Source organism: Danio rerio, chromosome 12, assembly GCF_049306965.1.
Source record: "Danio rerio strain Tuebingen ecotype United States chromosome 12, GRCz12tu, whole genome shotgun sequence".
NCBI classification, from domain to species: Eukaryota; Metazoa; Chordata; class Actinopteri; order Cypriniformes; family Danionidae; genus Danio; species Danio rerio.
In genome coordinates this window covers 7,215,397-7,234,445 of record NC_133187.1, presented here as the reverse complement: position 1 = coordinate 7,234,445, position 19,049 = coordinate 7,215,397, and the positions used below count along the sequence as shown (strand labels likewise).

General features: G+C 34.4%; 1 protein-coding gene across 49 annotated transcripts in view; it reads left to right on the top strand.

The window, feature by feature from the left end:
* The window catches only part of pcdh15b (protocadherin-related 15b), a 506,664-nt gene that overhangs the window by 357,412 nt on the left and 130,203 nt on the right, over positions 1-19,049 (top strand). For all 49 annotated transcript variants that reach the window (XR_012387602.1, XR_012387597.1, XR_012387592.1 and 46 more), the window contains 1 exon segment: positions 15,747-16,052. Coding sequence is in view for 22 of the 49 variants with exons in the window: in XM_073917607.1 (XP_073773708.1) it covers positions 15,747-16,052 (306 nt within the window). In the remaining 27 variants the exon portion in view is untranslated.

The window sequence follows — 19,049 nt, the reverse complement described above, 5'->3', positions numbered from 1 at the left end:
CGTGTGATGACTGATAAATCCGAAAAATAAATAAATGTTGATAAAGTGTGGTTAATTTAATATTATCTTATTTAAATTCAGTGCAAAAGTTTCTTTTTTTGGTTTATTTGTTTGGTATTCAAATATTTGTTTTTCTCTGCCTTTTTTATTTATTAATTATTCAAATTCCAAAAAACTGCTGATATTTTTTCTCACAAACCAGGTACAACAACCCTGATTCTACTGTACATTTTAATTAACTAATAAATAAACTCGAGAGTATTATGAAATTATAAAGAATCTTTTGCTTCAGTAGTCAGACCAGTTCATGAGAGTCAATTAAAACGAATATATTAAAAAAAGTACTTTTTCAATAATTTTCATTTAATTTTAGGTTTCAGGTGCCACTGATTCCACTGTTTGTTTTGGACTTACTAAACAGTTCATAAGACTCATAAGGCTCATTAGAATCATTCGATTGAGTTAAGTAATACTCATGAGAGCCAATTGAAATGTCTCATAGTCATAAGAATCATTAATTTTAGGAATCAGGTACGCTAACACAAATTTTTTTGATTTCCTAAAAAGAGCCAGCTCATAAGAGTCATTTAAAATTTATTTATTAGAATTATTTAGGGTAAAGTAAACCTCATAGGAGTCAAATGAAATGGCTCATAAGAATAATAATTTAAAGAATAAGTTTTAGTAACACTGATTCCACTATTTGTTTTCTAAATGACTTGTTAGAATCATTTGTTTTAGAAATATGCTACAGTAAAACTGGTAAGAGTCACTTTAAATGGCCTATAAGAATCTTTCATTTTAGGAATCAGGTACAGTAACACTGCTTCCACAGTTTTGTTTTGATTTACTGAAATGAAGCAGCTCATGAGAGTCATTTGAAATGGCTCATTAGAATCATTTCTTTCAGGAGTCAGGTAAAGTAAGACTCATGAGAGTTAAATAAAATGGCTCATAAAAGTAGTCAGGAATCAGTTTAAGTAACACTGATTCTACTGTTTGTTCATCGATTTACTAAAACAAAGCAGCTCATTACAGTAATTTAAAATTAGTCATTTGAATTGGCTCCTTAGAATTATTTCTTTTAGGATTCAGGTACAGTAAAACTGAATACACAGATAATTTTTTTATTTGAAATGGCTCATTGGAATCATTGGTTTCAGGAATCAGGTACAAAAAATGATGAGAGTTAATTGAAATGGCCCATAAGAATCAAACATTTTAGGAATTAGTTTTAGCAACACTGCCTCCACAGTTTCGTTTTGATTTTCTGAAAAGAAGCAGCTCATGAAAGTCATTCGAAATGAGTCGTTTGAATTAGCTCATTAGAATAATTTCTTTCAGGAATCAGGTAAAGTAAAACTCATGAGAGTCAAATGAAATGGCTCATAAGAATAATTAATTTAAGGAACCAGTTTTAGTAGCACTGCTTCCACAGTTTTGTTTTGATTTACAGAAAAGAAGCAGCTCATAAGAGTCATTCGGAATGGCTCATTAGAATATTTCTTTTAGGAGTCAGGTAATGACATAAGAGAGTCAAATAAAATGGCTCATAAGGAAAAATGAGTTTTAAGGTACCAGTTTTAGTAACACTGATTCCACAGTTGTTTTGATTTACAGCTTATGAGAGTCATTTAAGGAATCAGGAACAGTAGAATAGATTCTGCTGTATGTTTTTAGTTTAATATAGCAAGCCAACTCACAAAAGTCATCTGATCATAAACTGAACTCCATGGACACACTGCAGGTTTTTAATTCTCTGAAAAAATTGGCTCAGTAAAACCAAACCATCATGTGAAATGAATACAAAAAAATCCCACACACTGATGGCCACATTAATATTTATAATGCAGTCTAAATTCTAAAACAAAAGCTCTATGGTTCTCCATTATCCTATGTACCATCATGATACAATGCCTTGGTACAGCGCATTTGCTAATTGTTCTCGTCTTGACAAGATGATAGTTATGTGTGCTTCGCAGTGCGACAAGCTTCATTACAAACCCCAAATTCATCGGGAGCTCCTGACATGTCTCCCCAGTGAGGCTTTTTGGATAAGGTCCAAACCTTAACGCTAGCTAAACATCCCCTACAGCTAACAAGGAGCAGCAGAGGTTTCCATATCATTAGAGAAATGCCCACAGAGCTCTATCAGCACTATCACAGCCGAGCCTGCAACACTGCTGATATTACACCACATTTCAAATGACTCCAAATACGCAACAGCATGGAAAATGTCAACTTGTTTGAAGTCAGTTAAGTTCAGACCTACGTTGGCCAAGAGAGCTTATTGTGCTACAATTAATAGAAAACATGCAGTTACAATATAACGCCAGGAAATTATCGGTTCGACAGATGCTCACAGCACCTGCAAATAGCACGAAACAGAACGAAACTTTGAGGAAAATACATACACTTAATACACAAATACTTAAGCATCATTAAACATTGACATTACCTATATGCTATATACCTGCAGGTTAACTATGTTTATATATAATGGGCCCTATTATACACCCTGCGCAAGGCGAGTAGAGCGTGATTTGTTGCTGTTTTCAGACCAGTGCAAATGTAATTTTGTAGTTTTGCACCATGTTGTTTAAATAGCAAACCTATTAGCACCTTTTTGGGAACTCATGGGTGTGTTAGTCTAAAAATGAGATGTGTTAAGGTGCATTGTTGCTATTTTTAAGGAACTGAAATAGACTGCGCCATTGACCAACTAAAAGCTGGTCTAAAGTCCAGTGCAGAGTACATTTGTTATGCACTTATGTTGGTCCAGACCCTAACACATTGCTTAATACACACAGGATGTACAATACACAAATGTCTTTACATATAAAACAAATTGAAGTATTAAAATGACACCAAATGATTATTTTTTATATAAATATAATAACCACTACCCCCTTGCTTTCTTCACCTTGGGGGGCTTTTTTTTCAGTTTATTCATGATAATTTGCATTTGTATAATGTTATTATAATTAGCAGTATTATTTATTATATGCATATTTATATTTGTTTTAATAAAAACAAGTTTACATTTATCCACCTGTCGGGTTTTGGAGATGTCTGCATCACTATATCGGGCATAAGTATAGATGTGTTTTGGATATAACTCAGTTTCTTGAGCACACTTTGTTATTATTGTTCATTTGTTCGTTTAATGGAAATTAGAACTAAATTTAGAAATAGTTTTGAAACAAATCTTTGCGCTTAACAAACAAAATTAAATATGTAGGCTCATGATGTCTTCAGTGGACATAGCGATCGCTAATTGGCTCCAGTACTAGAAGGCAGTTTTTATTTGCCATATAGCGATCGCTGATTAGCTCCTGTACTAGAAGGTGAGCTTTATTTGCCACATAGCGATCGCTAATTGGCTCCAGTACTAGAATCAGGCTTTATTTGCCACATAGCGATCGCTGATTAGCTCCTGTACTTAAAGGCGGGCTTTATTTGCCACATAGCGATCGCTAATTGGATCCAGTACTAGAAGGCAGGCTTTATTTGCCACATAGCGATCTCTGGTTAACTCCTGTACTTGAAGGCGGGCTTTATTTGCCATATAGCGATCGCTGATTAGCTCCTGTACTAGAAGGTGAGCTTTATTTGCCACATAGCGATCGCTAATTGGATCCAGTACTAGAAGGCAGGCTTTATTTGCCACATAGCGATCGCTGATTAGCTCCTGTACTTAAAGGCGGGCTTTATTTGCCACATAGCGATCGCTAATTGGCTCCTGTACTGGAAGGCGGGCTTTATTTGTCATATAGCGATTGCTGATTAGCTACTGTACTAGAGGGTGGGCTTTATTTGCCACTTAGCGATAGCTAATTAGCTCCAGTACTAGAAGGCAGGCTTTATTTGCCATATAGCGATCGCTGATTAGCTACTGTACTGGAAGGCGGGCTTTATTTGCCACTTAAGCTTTCTTAGCCGCTATACAGACCAGAGAGTCTTGGCTCATTGTTTGCCTGTCGGAGTGCTCGTCTTACTTTCTTGCACTTGTTTTTCATCAGAAGGCTTTTGATAAATGCATGTACGTGTCAGTTTGAAGTGGGCAGAAGCAGACACCTTAATTTTCTGCCGGCCTTCCCTTTGATGTACTTGTCTGCATTCCATCAATGCGTCTAATAATGATTTGAGCTGCTGTGAGACAAATAAGTGGAAGGCTGTTGTTATCAGAGGCGCCGCAAATTAGTGCGAAGTATGACTGCTAATTAGAGAAGATAGCGAGAACTTGTCTTTCTGTCATTATCTGGCCGATAAAGCAATCATCCCTCTTAAAGTCGATGCGAAACGCCTTTCACCACCCATTCACTTGCGCAATCTGAACTTTCTTCGAGTGTTCGGTTAGAAAATGTCAGGCTTGATTTTGAATGTCGATTGGGTTTAAAAAAAAAAATGAGTCAGATTGTTGGAAGGAAAAGGCTGAAAGGGGGGATTTGTGATGCAAGTCAACAAAAAAAAAGTAGAACAAGTCATTACATTTTGATGGAAGATTGCAAACAAGAATCTATTTCAATTCTGATTCTGGGTGTTAAGATTCGATTCCAAAATTATTCTTGACCTACATTTCTTCTACATTTAGCTTCCCAATTTTGAGTTTCTGTGCTTTTTTATGATTGGAATCTATGTATATTGCTATGTATACTGCAAGTTATCAATTTAATCCTTCATTTTCCTTCGGCTTAGTCCCTTTATTTATCAGGGGTCACCACAGCGGAATGAACCACTAACTTATCCAGCAGATGCCCTTCCAGCTGCAACCCAGTACTGGGAAACACCCGTATGAACCCAATAAACACATTCTGAGTGTAACATTGAAACTGCACAATACAAAGAGCATTGTAAACAACAGTAAATGATAATGAATAAACTAGATTGTCCGTAGTGTATGTGTGTGCGTGTGTGAATGAGTGTGTATTGGTGTTTCCCAAAACTGGGTTGCAGCTGGAAGGGTAACCGCTGTGTAAAAACATGCTGGAATAGTTGGTGGTTCATTCCGTTGTGGCAATCTCTGAAATAGAAAATAAATAAATGCGTGAATGAATGAGAACAAATCTATTAATGTTTCTTATTAACAATATAATTAAGCGATTTTTGTGTTTCCCATGACCATAGTTTGCAAATCTGTGTTGTTTTATCAGGCTCACTAATTACCCATATATTTTGCCGGCATCCATACTTACAGTGTACTGGTTGTGCAATGGTAATTTGAGTTGGGCTTAACAAATCAGAAAATGATACACAATAGGCCAGAAAACCATGCAGCCGGAGAATGTTTGTGGATTGCCATGTAATATAATGTCACGTGAAATGTAATGTAATGGGACGGGAGGTCTTGTGATGGAATTTGTTGATAAATATTGATTGCATTAAGTTCTTCATCAAAAGTGACCAGACTACAGACGGACTACAGTTGCACCCACTCAAAAATGACATTTGTTGCTTGTTCTGGTGTGGAACCCAGGTTGTTTTTCAGTTCATGTGCCGATATACGTTTGACCAGGTTGTGGATTAAAGCTAATAATGTTGTAAACAGTTCAGTTTCTTACACGGACCGATTGTTTTGCTTCACAAGACCTCAGTTTGTCATTAGGGGTCATGGCTATTGGTTTAGACCAGGGGTCACCAATCCTGGTCCTGGAGGGCCGGTGAGCCTGCAGTGTTTAGCTCCAACTTGCCTCAACACACCTGCCTGGGTGTTTCAAGTATACCTTGTAAGACAGTAATTAGCTTGTTCAGGTGTGTTTGATTAGGGTTGGAGCTAAAATCTGCAGGGCACCGGCCCTCCAGGAACAAGTTTGATGACCCCTGGTTTAGACTCATTTGTATGTGTTGTTGTTGTTTTTTTATATATTATATAAAAAAAATTTTATATATTAAATGAATCACCAACAACCACGGCTTCAGATCAAAATCTTTTTTTATGTTGTACTGAATAAAAAAAGTGACCTACATCTTGGATGATCTTACCTATATTTGGACTAAAAGCGAAACAAAAACTCAATGTAAGTGTTTTTTGTTTGTTTGTTTGTTTGTTTGTTTGTTTGTTTGTTTGTTTGTTTTTTGCAGTGTGTCATATCCTTTTTTTTTACAACCTCAGTGAACCCATCTTGTGTTATTTCCAGCAGGATGACAAAGTCACCTAAATCTGGCTTCTTGGTTCACTTAACACAAAGTACAAATGAAATCTTTAGCAGATGATGCTGGAAAACAGACGTGCGGGTCTACATGCAGTTTATTTAAAGAGAAGTTGTGCAGGCAATAGTCAAAATCAGGAGCAAACAGTAGCATAAATATAATCCAAAATGCATGGACGAAATATGGGCAAATGGTCAGGGTAGGCGGCAAAGAAACAAAGTGGTAAACTAGACAAGGATCAAAACACAACAAGACAAACAATGAAAAATGCTTTCTAATGTTCATAGGAAGACTCACCAATGTGTGCGTGTGTGAAAGGTGAATCCAGGTAATCAGTCTATGATAAGTTACCAGCTGTGTGTGCGTGATCAGGAACTGGTGTGTGCAAGGTGCATGATGGTATTTGTAGTACAGTTCAGTGCCAGATGTCTTTACCACAAAAGCTTGCTCTTGTAATCTAAAATAAAAAACCTGAAAATGCCTACTTATTAAAAATCTGAAAATGCCTATTAATTCCAATAAGCTTGCAGTAGAAAAAACAAGCCACGCCCACTGTTTTCTCATTTAATATTCCGTTTCTCTAGGAGCTGCGTCACAATATGCACAGTCACCAAATCTCAATCCATTTGAGTGCCTATGGAATGGCATGTGATGCTATCAAGTCAATAAATCTTTATTATGAAGTATTAAGGCTTTTCTCAAAGCAAAATTGCTTCAGCAAGGTGTCCCTAATAGTCAAGATTCCTATTCTTTCAGAAGACAGTGCTGACTAGCTAGTTATAGCTTCTCTAATCATTTGCCGCACTGTTGTAAGTAATTGAAGAGTTGCGTCATCTTTCAGTAAACAAAATCTCAGATCAGTCTGAAACTAAGAATAGCACATGTTCAGATTGAGTCTTGCTTATTTTCTGGTTGCAAAAGTCTAAGGCTGTCAGAAAGACAGGAAAAATATGCAGGAACACATTTCAGCATGCTCCTCCATAAAAAAATAGCAATGCTAATTAAAATTTTACATTCTTCACGATCACCTCCCACTGTTTTTTTATTTTTTTTTGCAAGACAAACATCACAACACGCGGCCAAACATGAGCAAGCATCGCATGGCATTTCTGCTGTGCCCTATATTCAAGTTTAATTAACTTTCGATTGATTACTGAGAAGATGAATGCTTTCATTACCGGCTTTTGCTTACCTTAGCATGAGATAAAGAACGCACAGGAAGTTCTGCCATCTCTGTAATGTTATCTTTATTCAGTGTTGATTTCCCTACTATTTTTTCCCACCTAATTCCCATAGGCTGTTAACCTAAATGTTTACAAATATCTAAAATAATGACATCCATTTAATGCAGAAAATGACAGGAAAAAAGTTTTGATCTCAGAGACATCATTCCTAACGGCCTATATATTGCCATGTTTTAGTGAAATGAGGCTGTTCATCAGTTTTGGAAAAAAAAAAAGTTAAAAGTTAAATCCAAAATAAAAGTGCCATGTTTCTCTGAAGTTTTTATGCGCGTATTTTTTATCTGAACCTAAGAAAAAAATATATATATATAAATATTTATATATGGATGGGAAGTGACGTGTACAAAAGGACTCACACAGTGTTATAATAAATACCAGCTTGTGATTATTGAGAGTGAATACATTGTGATCTGAATACATCATTTTATGCAAATGTGTTGAATATGTACATGATACATGATGCCATTTTATGTAAACAAACTGCTGGAGTGATTTGGAGTTCCTTTATTTAATGATTATGAAAAACCTGTTTATGAAAACGTGCAGAGTCAGTTGTGTAAAACATTTTAATTCATAATTGCACAACTGCAAAACATGCTAGCAGCTACATTGTTTCTTCATATATGCTCTTTTTAGCATTGGTTAATGGGACACTATGCTAAAATGTGGTTTACCTACAGTTGTCTCTACATATTCAACTGAAATTGGCAACTCAGACTCATTATTATAGATACGTACCCCTATATACATTTCTGGAGAGCACAAATAAGTCCCAGGAGGTATGTTTTTTTGGAGTTTTTGTTTTCGCGAATCCTCTAGAGGCTGCTTTGTATGCTTTTTTCCAGATCTCAAATTTCTCTTGCGAGTGCCACTTGCACATGCTGTTTTCACGTAAATCCACCACAGACTGCAGTCAACTGACTCACTGACTGATTGACTGACTGACCAATACCCCCACCTTCCCTAACCCCAACCAATAGTGTTTTCAAAAACACCAATTAACCCACCCATCCACTTTTCTAAACCTAACCGACGGTGTTTTCAAAAGCAATTCAGAAACAAAAGCCCTCACGACAGCCTGATTTTTACCACATTTACAGCTCTTACCACATTCTCACTTTGTTATTCACTTGTTTGTTTTATTTTTTGCCTTTTTGCTTTCTTGAATCGTTCTTTGGCAGACTCAAACCTCGTTGTCATAGTCAACTACTCTCTGCATCTCTAGTCCACCGACGTATATGTTGAGCTACTGGGCAAACTGGTAACAGCCGAAAAGCCATCCACATGGAAGTAAGCAGTCAGCTGGTAGCACAAACAGAAACAGAAGCTGTCGGTGGTGTCATACTGCCCTGTAGCATTCGTTTTAAAGACACAATACAGCTATATGTAACTCTGTCTATATAATTTGAGTTCTCCACTCCGGTACGTTTTTACAGTGGGCCTGCATTGGGGATTTAAGAAATTAGTTTATTAACATCAGATTTTTTTAATTTACTGATAAAAGCTACTCTAGATGTGAATGTCTTTTCAGTATCTTATTTGGGACTGCACCTTTTTTCTAATTAAAGCAATGGATCACATCCAAACCTTTTCACTGTTACTTTTGAAAAGCTTGCTAAGCTTCAGAAAGCATGTTGTCACCAGCGCTTCAATTACTACATGCTAAAACTTTCTCTGAAGCCTCTATGCAAGTCATTGACACCTTTTACAAGCATTTATCTCTTAATTACATATCAAACACCTCGAATAATAGCTGTAGCTCACATCAATAGAAGGAATATGAAAGCAACATCTAGCTAATGCATATCGCAGAGCTTGATTTTTCTGATTTTGTTCATTTAGACATGCCAAATGTGGCTCTTTGTCGAAGAGATGAGTGTGTTACGCCATCGTCATCTTGATCTTTTTGGGGGCTTTTGCTGATGGTAAATTAGTTTGGGTCGACCCTTTGGCGAAGGACAGTGCTCGCTTTATGTCTACAATTTATAGCAGTCAGTCTTGGAAGTGCTTTGTTTCAGGGCTTATCAGAAACAAAAGCGCTTTGCCTGGGTGTCAATGAGGTGCTTTCATGCACAAGTGCTGAGCAGATAAGAAGAGGATAACACAGCTGGGAGTTTGTTTGATGCCATTAAATCTTATATTTAAGGCCCGTCTAAATGGGGAAACTTGAGAGGCCACAGAGAGGAAGAAGCGCTTTGTTGATGGTCCGTTTGTCATTTGTCATTCTGTATGACTTTCTATGAAAATCCTGGCTGCTAGCTTCCATGAAAGCGAATGAGGGCTCAAGTGGAATAACTCCATGTGGACTAGTCTTTGCATACTTTTAAATGTTGTTTAGTGCTTTAAAAATAGCCGTATGTTAAATCGGTGGACCTTTTTTTTATACTTACAGGTTTCTCAGCAAGGAGGTCATCATAGTTTGGTAAATTTAGAGAGCAGTGAGTAGGAGAATAGACTGTAAATGATATCCAAAAATTAGAAGTTGTCGGTATTTTGTGATTTATGTTTTTATTTATTTATTTCCCCGAATTTATTTATGCTTTTGAATTACATTATGGGATCCTAATCTTTCTTCCAAGAACTTTTCATCTTGAAAATTTAGAAAAGTGACTTTTATTACATTTTTAATAGTTTAAGTGATATATTGTCTCGATTGGTGCTGTAAATTGTGGTACAAAACCTTGGAACTACCAGTGCATTTTCTGTTATTTTACAGACTTATTTCTCTATATATTATACATTACATCATTTTAAACTACTAAAGGTGCCAATAAAAGTCACTTTGTTAAACTGTAGAGTTAAATTTTCAACTGTAAAAGTCGACAGAGCAGAGCTCAAGGTCCCATAATGCAATTCACAACCATAAATACATGGAATATACTTGTGAATCACAAAATACAGAAACTGTTCAAAACATATATTTTTTACAGTGTTCCACAAATGTAATAAACAAAACACCTTACATAAGCATAAACTACTGTAGTTTTCATTAATTTATTGATGTATTTATTCTTTTTTTGTAATTTCATGCAAATATGATACATACAAAGTACAACTTTAAAACGTATACATACAATCTACACAAAAATGTAAACATTAGAAACTATTGAGGATTTACAATGCTGAGATCTTGTGAAAAGGCTCTATCAGCAATTCATTCAGTAAATAAACAAAACCTTTTAAATGTTTGCATCTAAAACCAGCTTTAAAACTGTTCAGTGTGAATTCCTTTTTGTTTGAAATTGTTGTTAGTAGTATGATTTAAATGGTTAGCTTGTCTACAAATAAGATTGCTCACCCTCATGTAGTTCCAACAGCCTGAGACCTTTGTTTGTCTTCAGAGCACAATTTGAGATATTTTAGATGAAATCCAGGAGCTCTCTGTATGTTCATACTCAGCCATGCTTGTAAGATGCTAAAAGAGCAAAAAAGGAATGCAAAAAAAAAGTGACTTCAACTGTACTCAAACGAAGCTCCCTTTTTGTGCACCTTTTTTTTTTTTTTTAATGAAAGACTACTTTATTCACAAATCTTTTCGCTTCCTCATTAGGTTGTCTGGAGCACCTGGTTATTACGGCCTATAGAAACAGAGCGCAACATGTCATAATCTTAAGGTTACAGCCGTTGGGGAGGAAAACAAACCAATCCACTCCATAGACTTTTTATTGCAGGAGGATGCCACCTTGTCATTTCTGATGGATTAAAAAAATAAATCAAACAATGCCTAAAAGTTGCTATGTGACAAAAAGTAAAGTAGACAAGTAAAAAAATCCATAACCAAGTATTTATAGCTTGTTGACCCCAAAAATCAAGTGTTTAAGGGCTCACGACATCTCACATTAGAGAACTAAGAACTAAAAGAGAGTTGTAAATTGCGACAGGAAATATTTTTTATCACCATTTCAATTCCCAAACCAAGCAAGCCTCTGGTGACAGTGGTGAGGAACAAACTTCACCAATTAATGAAAGTGAAGGACAAAAACCTAGGTCTTTAAGGTAGTTTTGAACTGAGAGAGTGTGTCTGAGCCTCGGACATTATCAGGAAGGCGATTCCAGAGTTTGGGAGCCATAAATGAAAAGGTTCGTCCTCCTTTAGTAGACTTTGTTGTTCTGAGTACTATCAGAAGCCCTGAGTTTTGAGATCTTCAAAGAACGGTTTGAATTGTTCCAGTTTATGTTTCTCCCCAGTTGACGGGACATTAGTTCTCTAATATAATACGTTGCGCTCTTCTTTTTTGTCCTTAAACACTCCTATTTTTGGGTAAACAGGTTATAAAAATTTGAAAACACTCCTGCAATAGAAAGGCAATGAAACGAGTTGGATTGTTTTCCCCCAGATGGGGGGCTTGGCTTAAATGCTGTTTGTCTCTATACAATGTATTGACTTTTGAGTCAGCAGTGCAGAATTCCCAGTAGTACATGTGCACTGGGTCCTGATGCGGACATTGTTGGACACAGTCGTATTTATTTATTTTTTTTGGTGTACAAAAGTGTTCTTGAAACTTCTTATGATTACGATTGAACCCTTATAGCCACACAGACTGTGTTTTGAAAGTATTCTTGGTTCCTTTTACTGGACTTTGAACATCTCAAGAGCATTTCTGTCCACTGAGGGTGAAAGAGTTTGGAGTTTTTATCTAAAATATCTCAATTTGTGTTCTGAAGAAGAGTGAAAGTCTTAGTCAAATAAGAAATTGGACTGGCATACTTTCTCCTTTTCAAATGGTACATTTGTGTTCCTAACAGGTCTTTGAATGTACATAATAATACCTATAATGTACAAATGTCTACCTCATGATACCTGAAAAGTACAAAAATGAACCTTAAAGTACAAAAGTATACCTTAAAGGTACTAATGCTCACTTGAAAGGGACCAAAGTCTACCTTTTGAAAAGTTACCACCCCAATGACAGATTTTGTACCTTTATTTCTAAGTGTGTAGGTGGTTAGTAAATGTGGTCCAAAATATAAACCTAGTTGGTGTACGGTTAACTAATACATCAGCATATACAACTGGATCTGGGGAATGTAGACCAGAAAGTCTTTTATTTATGGTCCATGTTGTCATTCTCGTGTCATTCCATATGACTTACTTCCTTCAATGACGTTTTTAAAGAACATCCTTCTTTAATGATATCATGGGGGATTGTGGGGGTGTACAATAGTGTTCTTGGAGCTTTGTATGGGTACAGTTGAACCACTGATGCCATATAGACTGTTTTGACATTTGACTTTCTGGACTTTGAACATCCATGACCATTTCTGTCTATAGTGGATGTGAAAGCTCTTGGATTTCATCTAAAACATATTGATTTGTGTTCTGAAGATGAATGAAAGTCTCAGTCAAATTAAGAATTGCACTGGTGAAAGTGGTCAGTAAATCTGGTCCAAGATACACAACTACTTGGTGCACGATTGACTAATACATCTGCATATTCCACTGGATCTGGAGAAAGTAGGCCAGATTCTTTTATTGATGGTCTGTTTTGTCATTCTCGTGTCATTCCATATGACTTACTTCCTTCTGTGACATTTTTGAAGAACATCCTTCTGTAATGAAAGTGAATATGAACATCAAAATAATCAAAAAGGGTCCCATGGACTAATTGTATTATTCTTTAATGGTACTTTTGCATACTTTTTGAAGCTTGAAAGCATGTCGTTTGAGTTTGGAGTGACATGAGGCTGAATAAATGATGAAGATTAGAATTTTTGGGTGAACTATTCCTCCAGTGATATGATTTAGCATGATTTTTTTATTGGTGTTTGTGATCTGAGCGGGTATAATTGCCATGAGAGTCAAAAAAGCAGCGCGTGCACCTGTCTGCATCACTGTAGGGAGTCGCAAATCTTGCTGCTGTTTTTGTTGATTGTCTGATCGCCCTGCTGATGGAGCAGGTGTCTCTGGAGGGGTGTGCGCGGTTTCGGTGACGTGGTTGAAATTATAAATTAAGATAATGTTTTCACTGCCATATGGACAGGTTATTTCTCTCTGCATGTAACAGGAATCCCACAGTTCCGGAAAAACTTAAATGTGAGGGAATTTTCATGCTGCAATGTCAGTTTGAAACATAATTAAACATTTTATAAAGATAATTAGTTATTTAATGAACTAATAAAGAAAAACTTTTCTAAAGCTGATATTCTATTGATTATTGCTAATTTGTGCAAATTATTGTTTATAATGCCATTAAACTAATATTGAGTGTACAGTTGAAGTCAGAATTATTAGCCCCCCTTTGAATTTCTTTTTTTCTTTTTTTATATATTTTCCAAATGATGTTTAACTGAGCAAGGACATTTTCACAGTATGTCTGATAATATTTTTTATTCTGGAGAAAGTCTTTTTTGTTTTATTTCGACTAGAATGAAAGCAGCTTTTAATTCTTTAAAAACCTTTTTTTTTTAGTAGGCTACAGAACAAACTATTGTTATACAATAACTTGCCTAATTAGCTTAACCTGCCTAGTTAACCTAATTAACCTAATTAAGCCTTTAAATGTCACTTTAATCTATATAGAAGTGTCTTAAAAAATATCTACTCAAATATTATTTACTGTCATCATGGCAAGGTTAAAACAAATCAGTTATTAGAAATGAGTTATTAAAACTATTATGTTTAGAAATCTGTTCTCTGTTAAACAGAAATTGGGGGATAAATAAACAGGGGGGCTAATAATTCAGGGGGCTAATAATTCTGACTTCAACTGTATGTATATATTATATCAGTGGTCACCAAACTTGCTCCTGGAGGGCCGGTGTCCTGCAGATTTTAGCTCCAACCCTAATCAAACACACCTGAATCAGCTAATCAAGGTCTTACTTCGTATACTTGAAACATCCAGGCAGGTGTGTTGAGGCAAGTTGGAGCTAAACCCTGAAGGGACACCGGCCCTCCAGGACCGAGATTGGTGACCCCTGTATTATATAGTACATTAATATTGACCTATGCACTTTTTTCAGTCTTTCTTCTTGAAAATTTTATCTTTATATTTATGTGTTTGTAATTGTTTGTGGATTAAACTGTTATTTATTGTTAATTAGATGTTTATGAAAACTGAACTACTAGCAATTTCTATGAATAGACTGACCAAATTAAACCTAAAGTGTATACAGTAGCGTGATACTAAACCTAAAGTGCATTAATTAATTTACTAAATTGAAAGTACACTGTAAAAAGGCATAATAAAACATAATATACTCATATGTTCAATCAAAGTTGTCCAAAAAAGTCTCATGAATTGTTGTTTCAGCTCATTTTAAATTAGTTTGAGCAGTAGCAGCAAAAATCTTTATTCATATTTTAACACACATTTAAGATCAGTAAGAAATTATTTTTCTGAAAGAAGTTCAGTTTTTTTGCATGATTTAATAAAATTGCATAATTTACAAAAAAATGTATTTACCTGATTTTATTTTTATTTTTATTTTTTTTTACTTTTTTGTTCATGAAAGGATAACAACAAAATCTTAAATCAAATTATTTCCTATCATACCATTTTAAATGTCTCTCGATATAATGATTCTTAAAATAAGAATCATAATCCCTAATAGAAAATGTACAGATTATTTATTTATTTATTTATTTATTTATTTATTTATTTATTTATTTATTTATTTATTTGTTTGTTTGCTTGTTTATTTGTTTGTTTGTTTTTTATTTTATTTTGTGCATTATTAGCTTTTTTATTTTTATTTATTTATTATTTTGTTTTTATTTATTTATTTTTATTCATTTTTTATCTGTTCATCTATTCAATCTATTTTATTTATTCATTTATTTGTTTAATCTATTTTAATTATTTTATTTACTTGTTTGTTTGTGTTTTATTTTGTTTATTATTTGTTTGCTTTATTTATTTATTTATTTGTTTGTTTATCTGTTTATGTAATCTATTTATCTATTCCATTTATTTTATTTATTTGTTTGTTTGTTTTTTATTTATTTATTTGTATTATTTGTTTGTTTAATTGTTTGTTTTATTTATGTATTTGTATTATTTGTTTGTTTACTTGTTTGTTTGTTTGTTTGTTTGTTTATTTATTTATTTTTTTATTATTTATTTATTTGTTTGTTTGTTTTTTATTTATTTATCACTTTATCTATTTATTTATTTAAAACGCATTTTCAAATTCAATTTAATGCAAACTAAAATTGCGACCAATCTTCAACACACATCACACACACATCACACACACACACACACACACACACACACACACACACACACACACACACACACACACACACACACACCCATTAAATCAAATTAAATGAAACTGTTCATGCCTTTATTTTATTAAATTTTTTTAAGAAGATTGATTTTTATATGTATTTTTCCCCTGTTCCAGGCCACCGATCTGGACCTGGGCATTAATGGACAGGTCCGCTACCGTCTGGTCAGTTACCCTGATCTTTTTCGGATCAGTCCAAATGGAAGCATCTTCACCGCTATGCCTCTAGACCGGGAGGAGAGGGCTCAATATGATCTGATCGTGCAGGCTTCAGATGGGGCCAAAGACCCTCGGCGAACCACCATAACGCTCTCCATCACTGTGCTGGATGTGGATGACAACAGTCCAGTTTTCTCTCCTCCTGCATATCACGCCACACTGCCAGAAAACAGCCCAGTGGGGACTGTCATCCTCAACATCAGTGTAAGTTACACACACACACACACACACACACACACTCAAACATATTGGGGTTTTGAGTTTAATGAAGTCTTCTATGGAGCAAAATAAATGCCAAAAGTATTAGAAATTGAAAGCTTGTTGAAAAGCACTGGACAAATATATAGTTGAAGTCAGAATTATTAACCCTCCTGAATTATTAGCCCCCCTGTATATTTTTTGTATGATCATCATCAACATCATTCACACACAGACACACACACACAAACAAACAAATGCATGCCTTAAAAACTGTGTGAACAAGAACATGACTTTGTTAAATTAGCCTCGGGAAACTGCTTCTTTGCTTATGTTGTGTATTAACTTGACAAGTCCGACATGTACATTTGTTAAGGTGTTTTTGGCTTGAATTTAATTTAACTGGAATGTGTTGCTTGTTGACTTGACCTTTAGGATGAATCCATTATGCGTTTGTACAGTAGCCTGCCTACAATGGTTTTTCAACATGCAAAAATACCTACAATGTAGAAAACTTTAGCATTCAATTATTTGAAAAGGAGTTTACTGTATATAGCAGAAGTTGTATCATTTAAAATAATGTACTAAAGTTCAGTATGAATGTTATATTAGGCTCTTACTTGTGTGCTAATTGAGATTAAATCGAGAAGTTTTATAGTTTGTATATTATTATGGTTACTTGAAAATGCAATAATAATAACAATAATAATAATAATAATAATAATAATAATAATAATAATAACAATAATAATAATAATAATAATGATGATGATGATGATGATGATAACAATAACAAATAATAATGTTGTTCTTGTTGTTGTTTTTGTTAATAATAATAATAATAATAATAATAATAATAATATTATTACCAATAATAATAATAACAATTATAATAATAATAATAATAATAATAATAATAATAATAATAATAATAATAATAATAATAATAATAATAATGTTGTTAATAATAATAATTATAATAATAATAATAATAATAATAATAATAATAATAATTTTATACTTGAAACTTACAGTTTAGGCAGTATATTCTGCTTTCTTAAGAGTCATTACAAACCACAGGAGAGAGCAAATTCTCTCATACTTCAGCCTCCAAATCAAAGTTCTTGAAAGCAAGGAAAGTCGAGGTGCTCCATGACTGGCCAGCCCAATCACCAGACATGAACATTATTGAGCATGTCTGGGGTAAGATGAAGGAGGAGGCACTGAAGATGAATCCAAAGTATCTTGATGAACTCTGGGAGTCCTGCATGAACGCCTTTTAAGTGACTTTTGTCTAAGCAAAGTCAGCGCTTACTGTCCTAATTAAATAATATTTTATATCATATATCATGTTTTATTTTGGTAAAATAAGCGCAATCTAGAGGCCTTTGCCTTTCATATAAGCCACTTCTGATATTAAACGATCAACTAGAAGTCAATAAAAAAACATTATTCCAAAAGATACCCCGACACAAACATAAATATTTTATTTTTATTTATTTTTATTTTTTTTGCATGACACATTTCTGTCTCATGGAAACTCCATTTAATGTCATAATATTATTTCAGTACATGACTATGCTACAGTATATGTGAGTCTCACATTTGCCTAGTGTAGAGCATGAAAGCGCTAAACAAAGCTCCCAGTTTGACTGAGCAAACTTTGTTAGTGTATTGAGTCATTTAAATGCTTCTGATATGTCTATACTGCAAGTTCAATAGATGCTTCAAAAGCTATGGTAGAAAATAATAATACAAATGGCAGACACTTGCTGGGTTCCACACAATCGATTTGTGTTGATACAACAATTAAGTTAAGAATTAAGTTAATAATTTTTTTTTAGTGGATTGAACAAAACCTATTCAAAATAACGTAAAGTAATAACTCAAGTAGTTTGAACAAACACCAAACTAGTATATACTAAATTTAGGTCATCAGAACAACCTTTGCCATATTTTGTCTCCAAGTTTACTTGGAGTACACTACAAAGTGCAGTATAAGCTCACTTCTTACTTGTGAAGGCAGCCATGCTATCAGCTAACAAATCAGAAGTAATTAAGCAGTTAAGCTGACCGAGAGCATGTTAGTTACCTCAAGCGAAGGTTCAATTTGTTTACATTAATTAATGCACAAACAGTGTTTTCCCATTGACGAAAAGCAAACTGAGAACATGATGATTAAAGAGATTTAAGTTCACCCAAAATGTTTAAGCACAAAAGGTAAAAGCACAACATCTCCTGTAATGTTCTACTGAAGAAATAAAGTCACCTACATTGTCTATGATGTGGGTAAGTTAATTAGCCAGAAATGGTCGTTTTTTTGGATGATCTATCCTTTTATTCTTTGCATGAACTATCCATTTAATCTAGTTGAAAAAGCAAAGCAGCAACACCAGCACTCAAAACACAGCATATGTTGTTGTTTTTTAAATGGGATACTTGTTAGTTTCTGATAGCAGGTTATACAAGTGTTAATGATTTTCTATTCTGTTCTACCTTTGCCTGTGTTTTCACTCTGATAATTGGCCATGGGAGCCACACACACACACACACACATACAATAACAGCATCTCATGCCTATGTTACACCAGTAGCTCTCAACCGGATTTGCTTTGAGATCCAGATTTTACAGTATATTGAAAGTCGTTCAGCACAGTACCAGAAGTGTTTCCACAAAGAAGCAAAAGTAAAGAAAGTAAAGTTATCAAACTTATATTGGCGCTGGTGTAATTTTTTTCTAGACAAAATCACAGATAAATTTACAACAACATATTATAGAATTAACTGCACATATGCAGGCTTTGATGTTTGATCTTTGATACGTGAGAGATTTTTTTTATACTTTTACTGATTACATCAAAATATGCTTATTTTCTCTACCTTATTTTTATTTTTTTTAACTAAAGAAAATCAACTACACATAATGTATATTTATTAAAGTCCAGCTGAAATTAACAATAATTAAAGTGTAACGACGGGAGGAGTGACAGAGACAACTGGAGG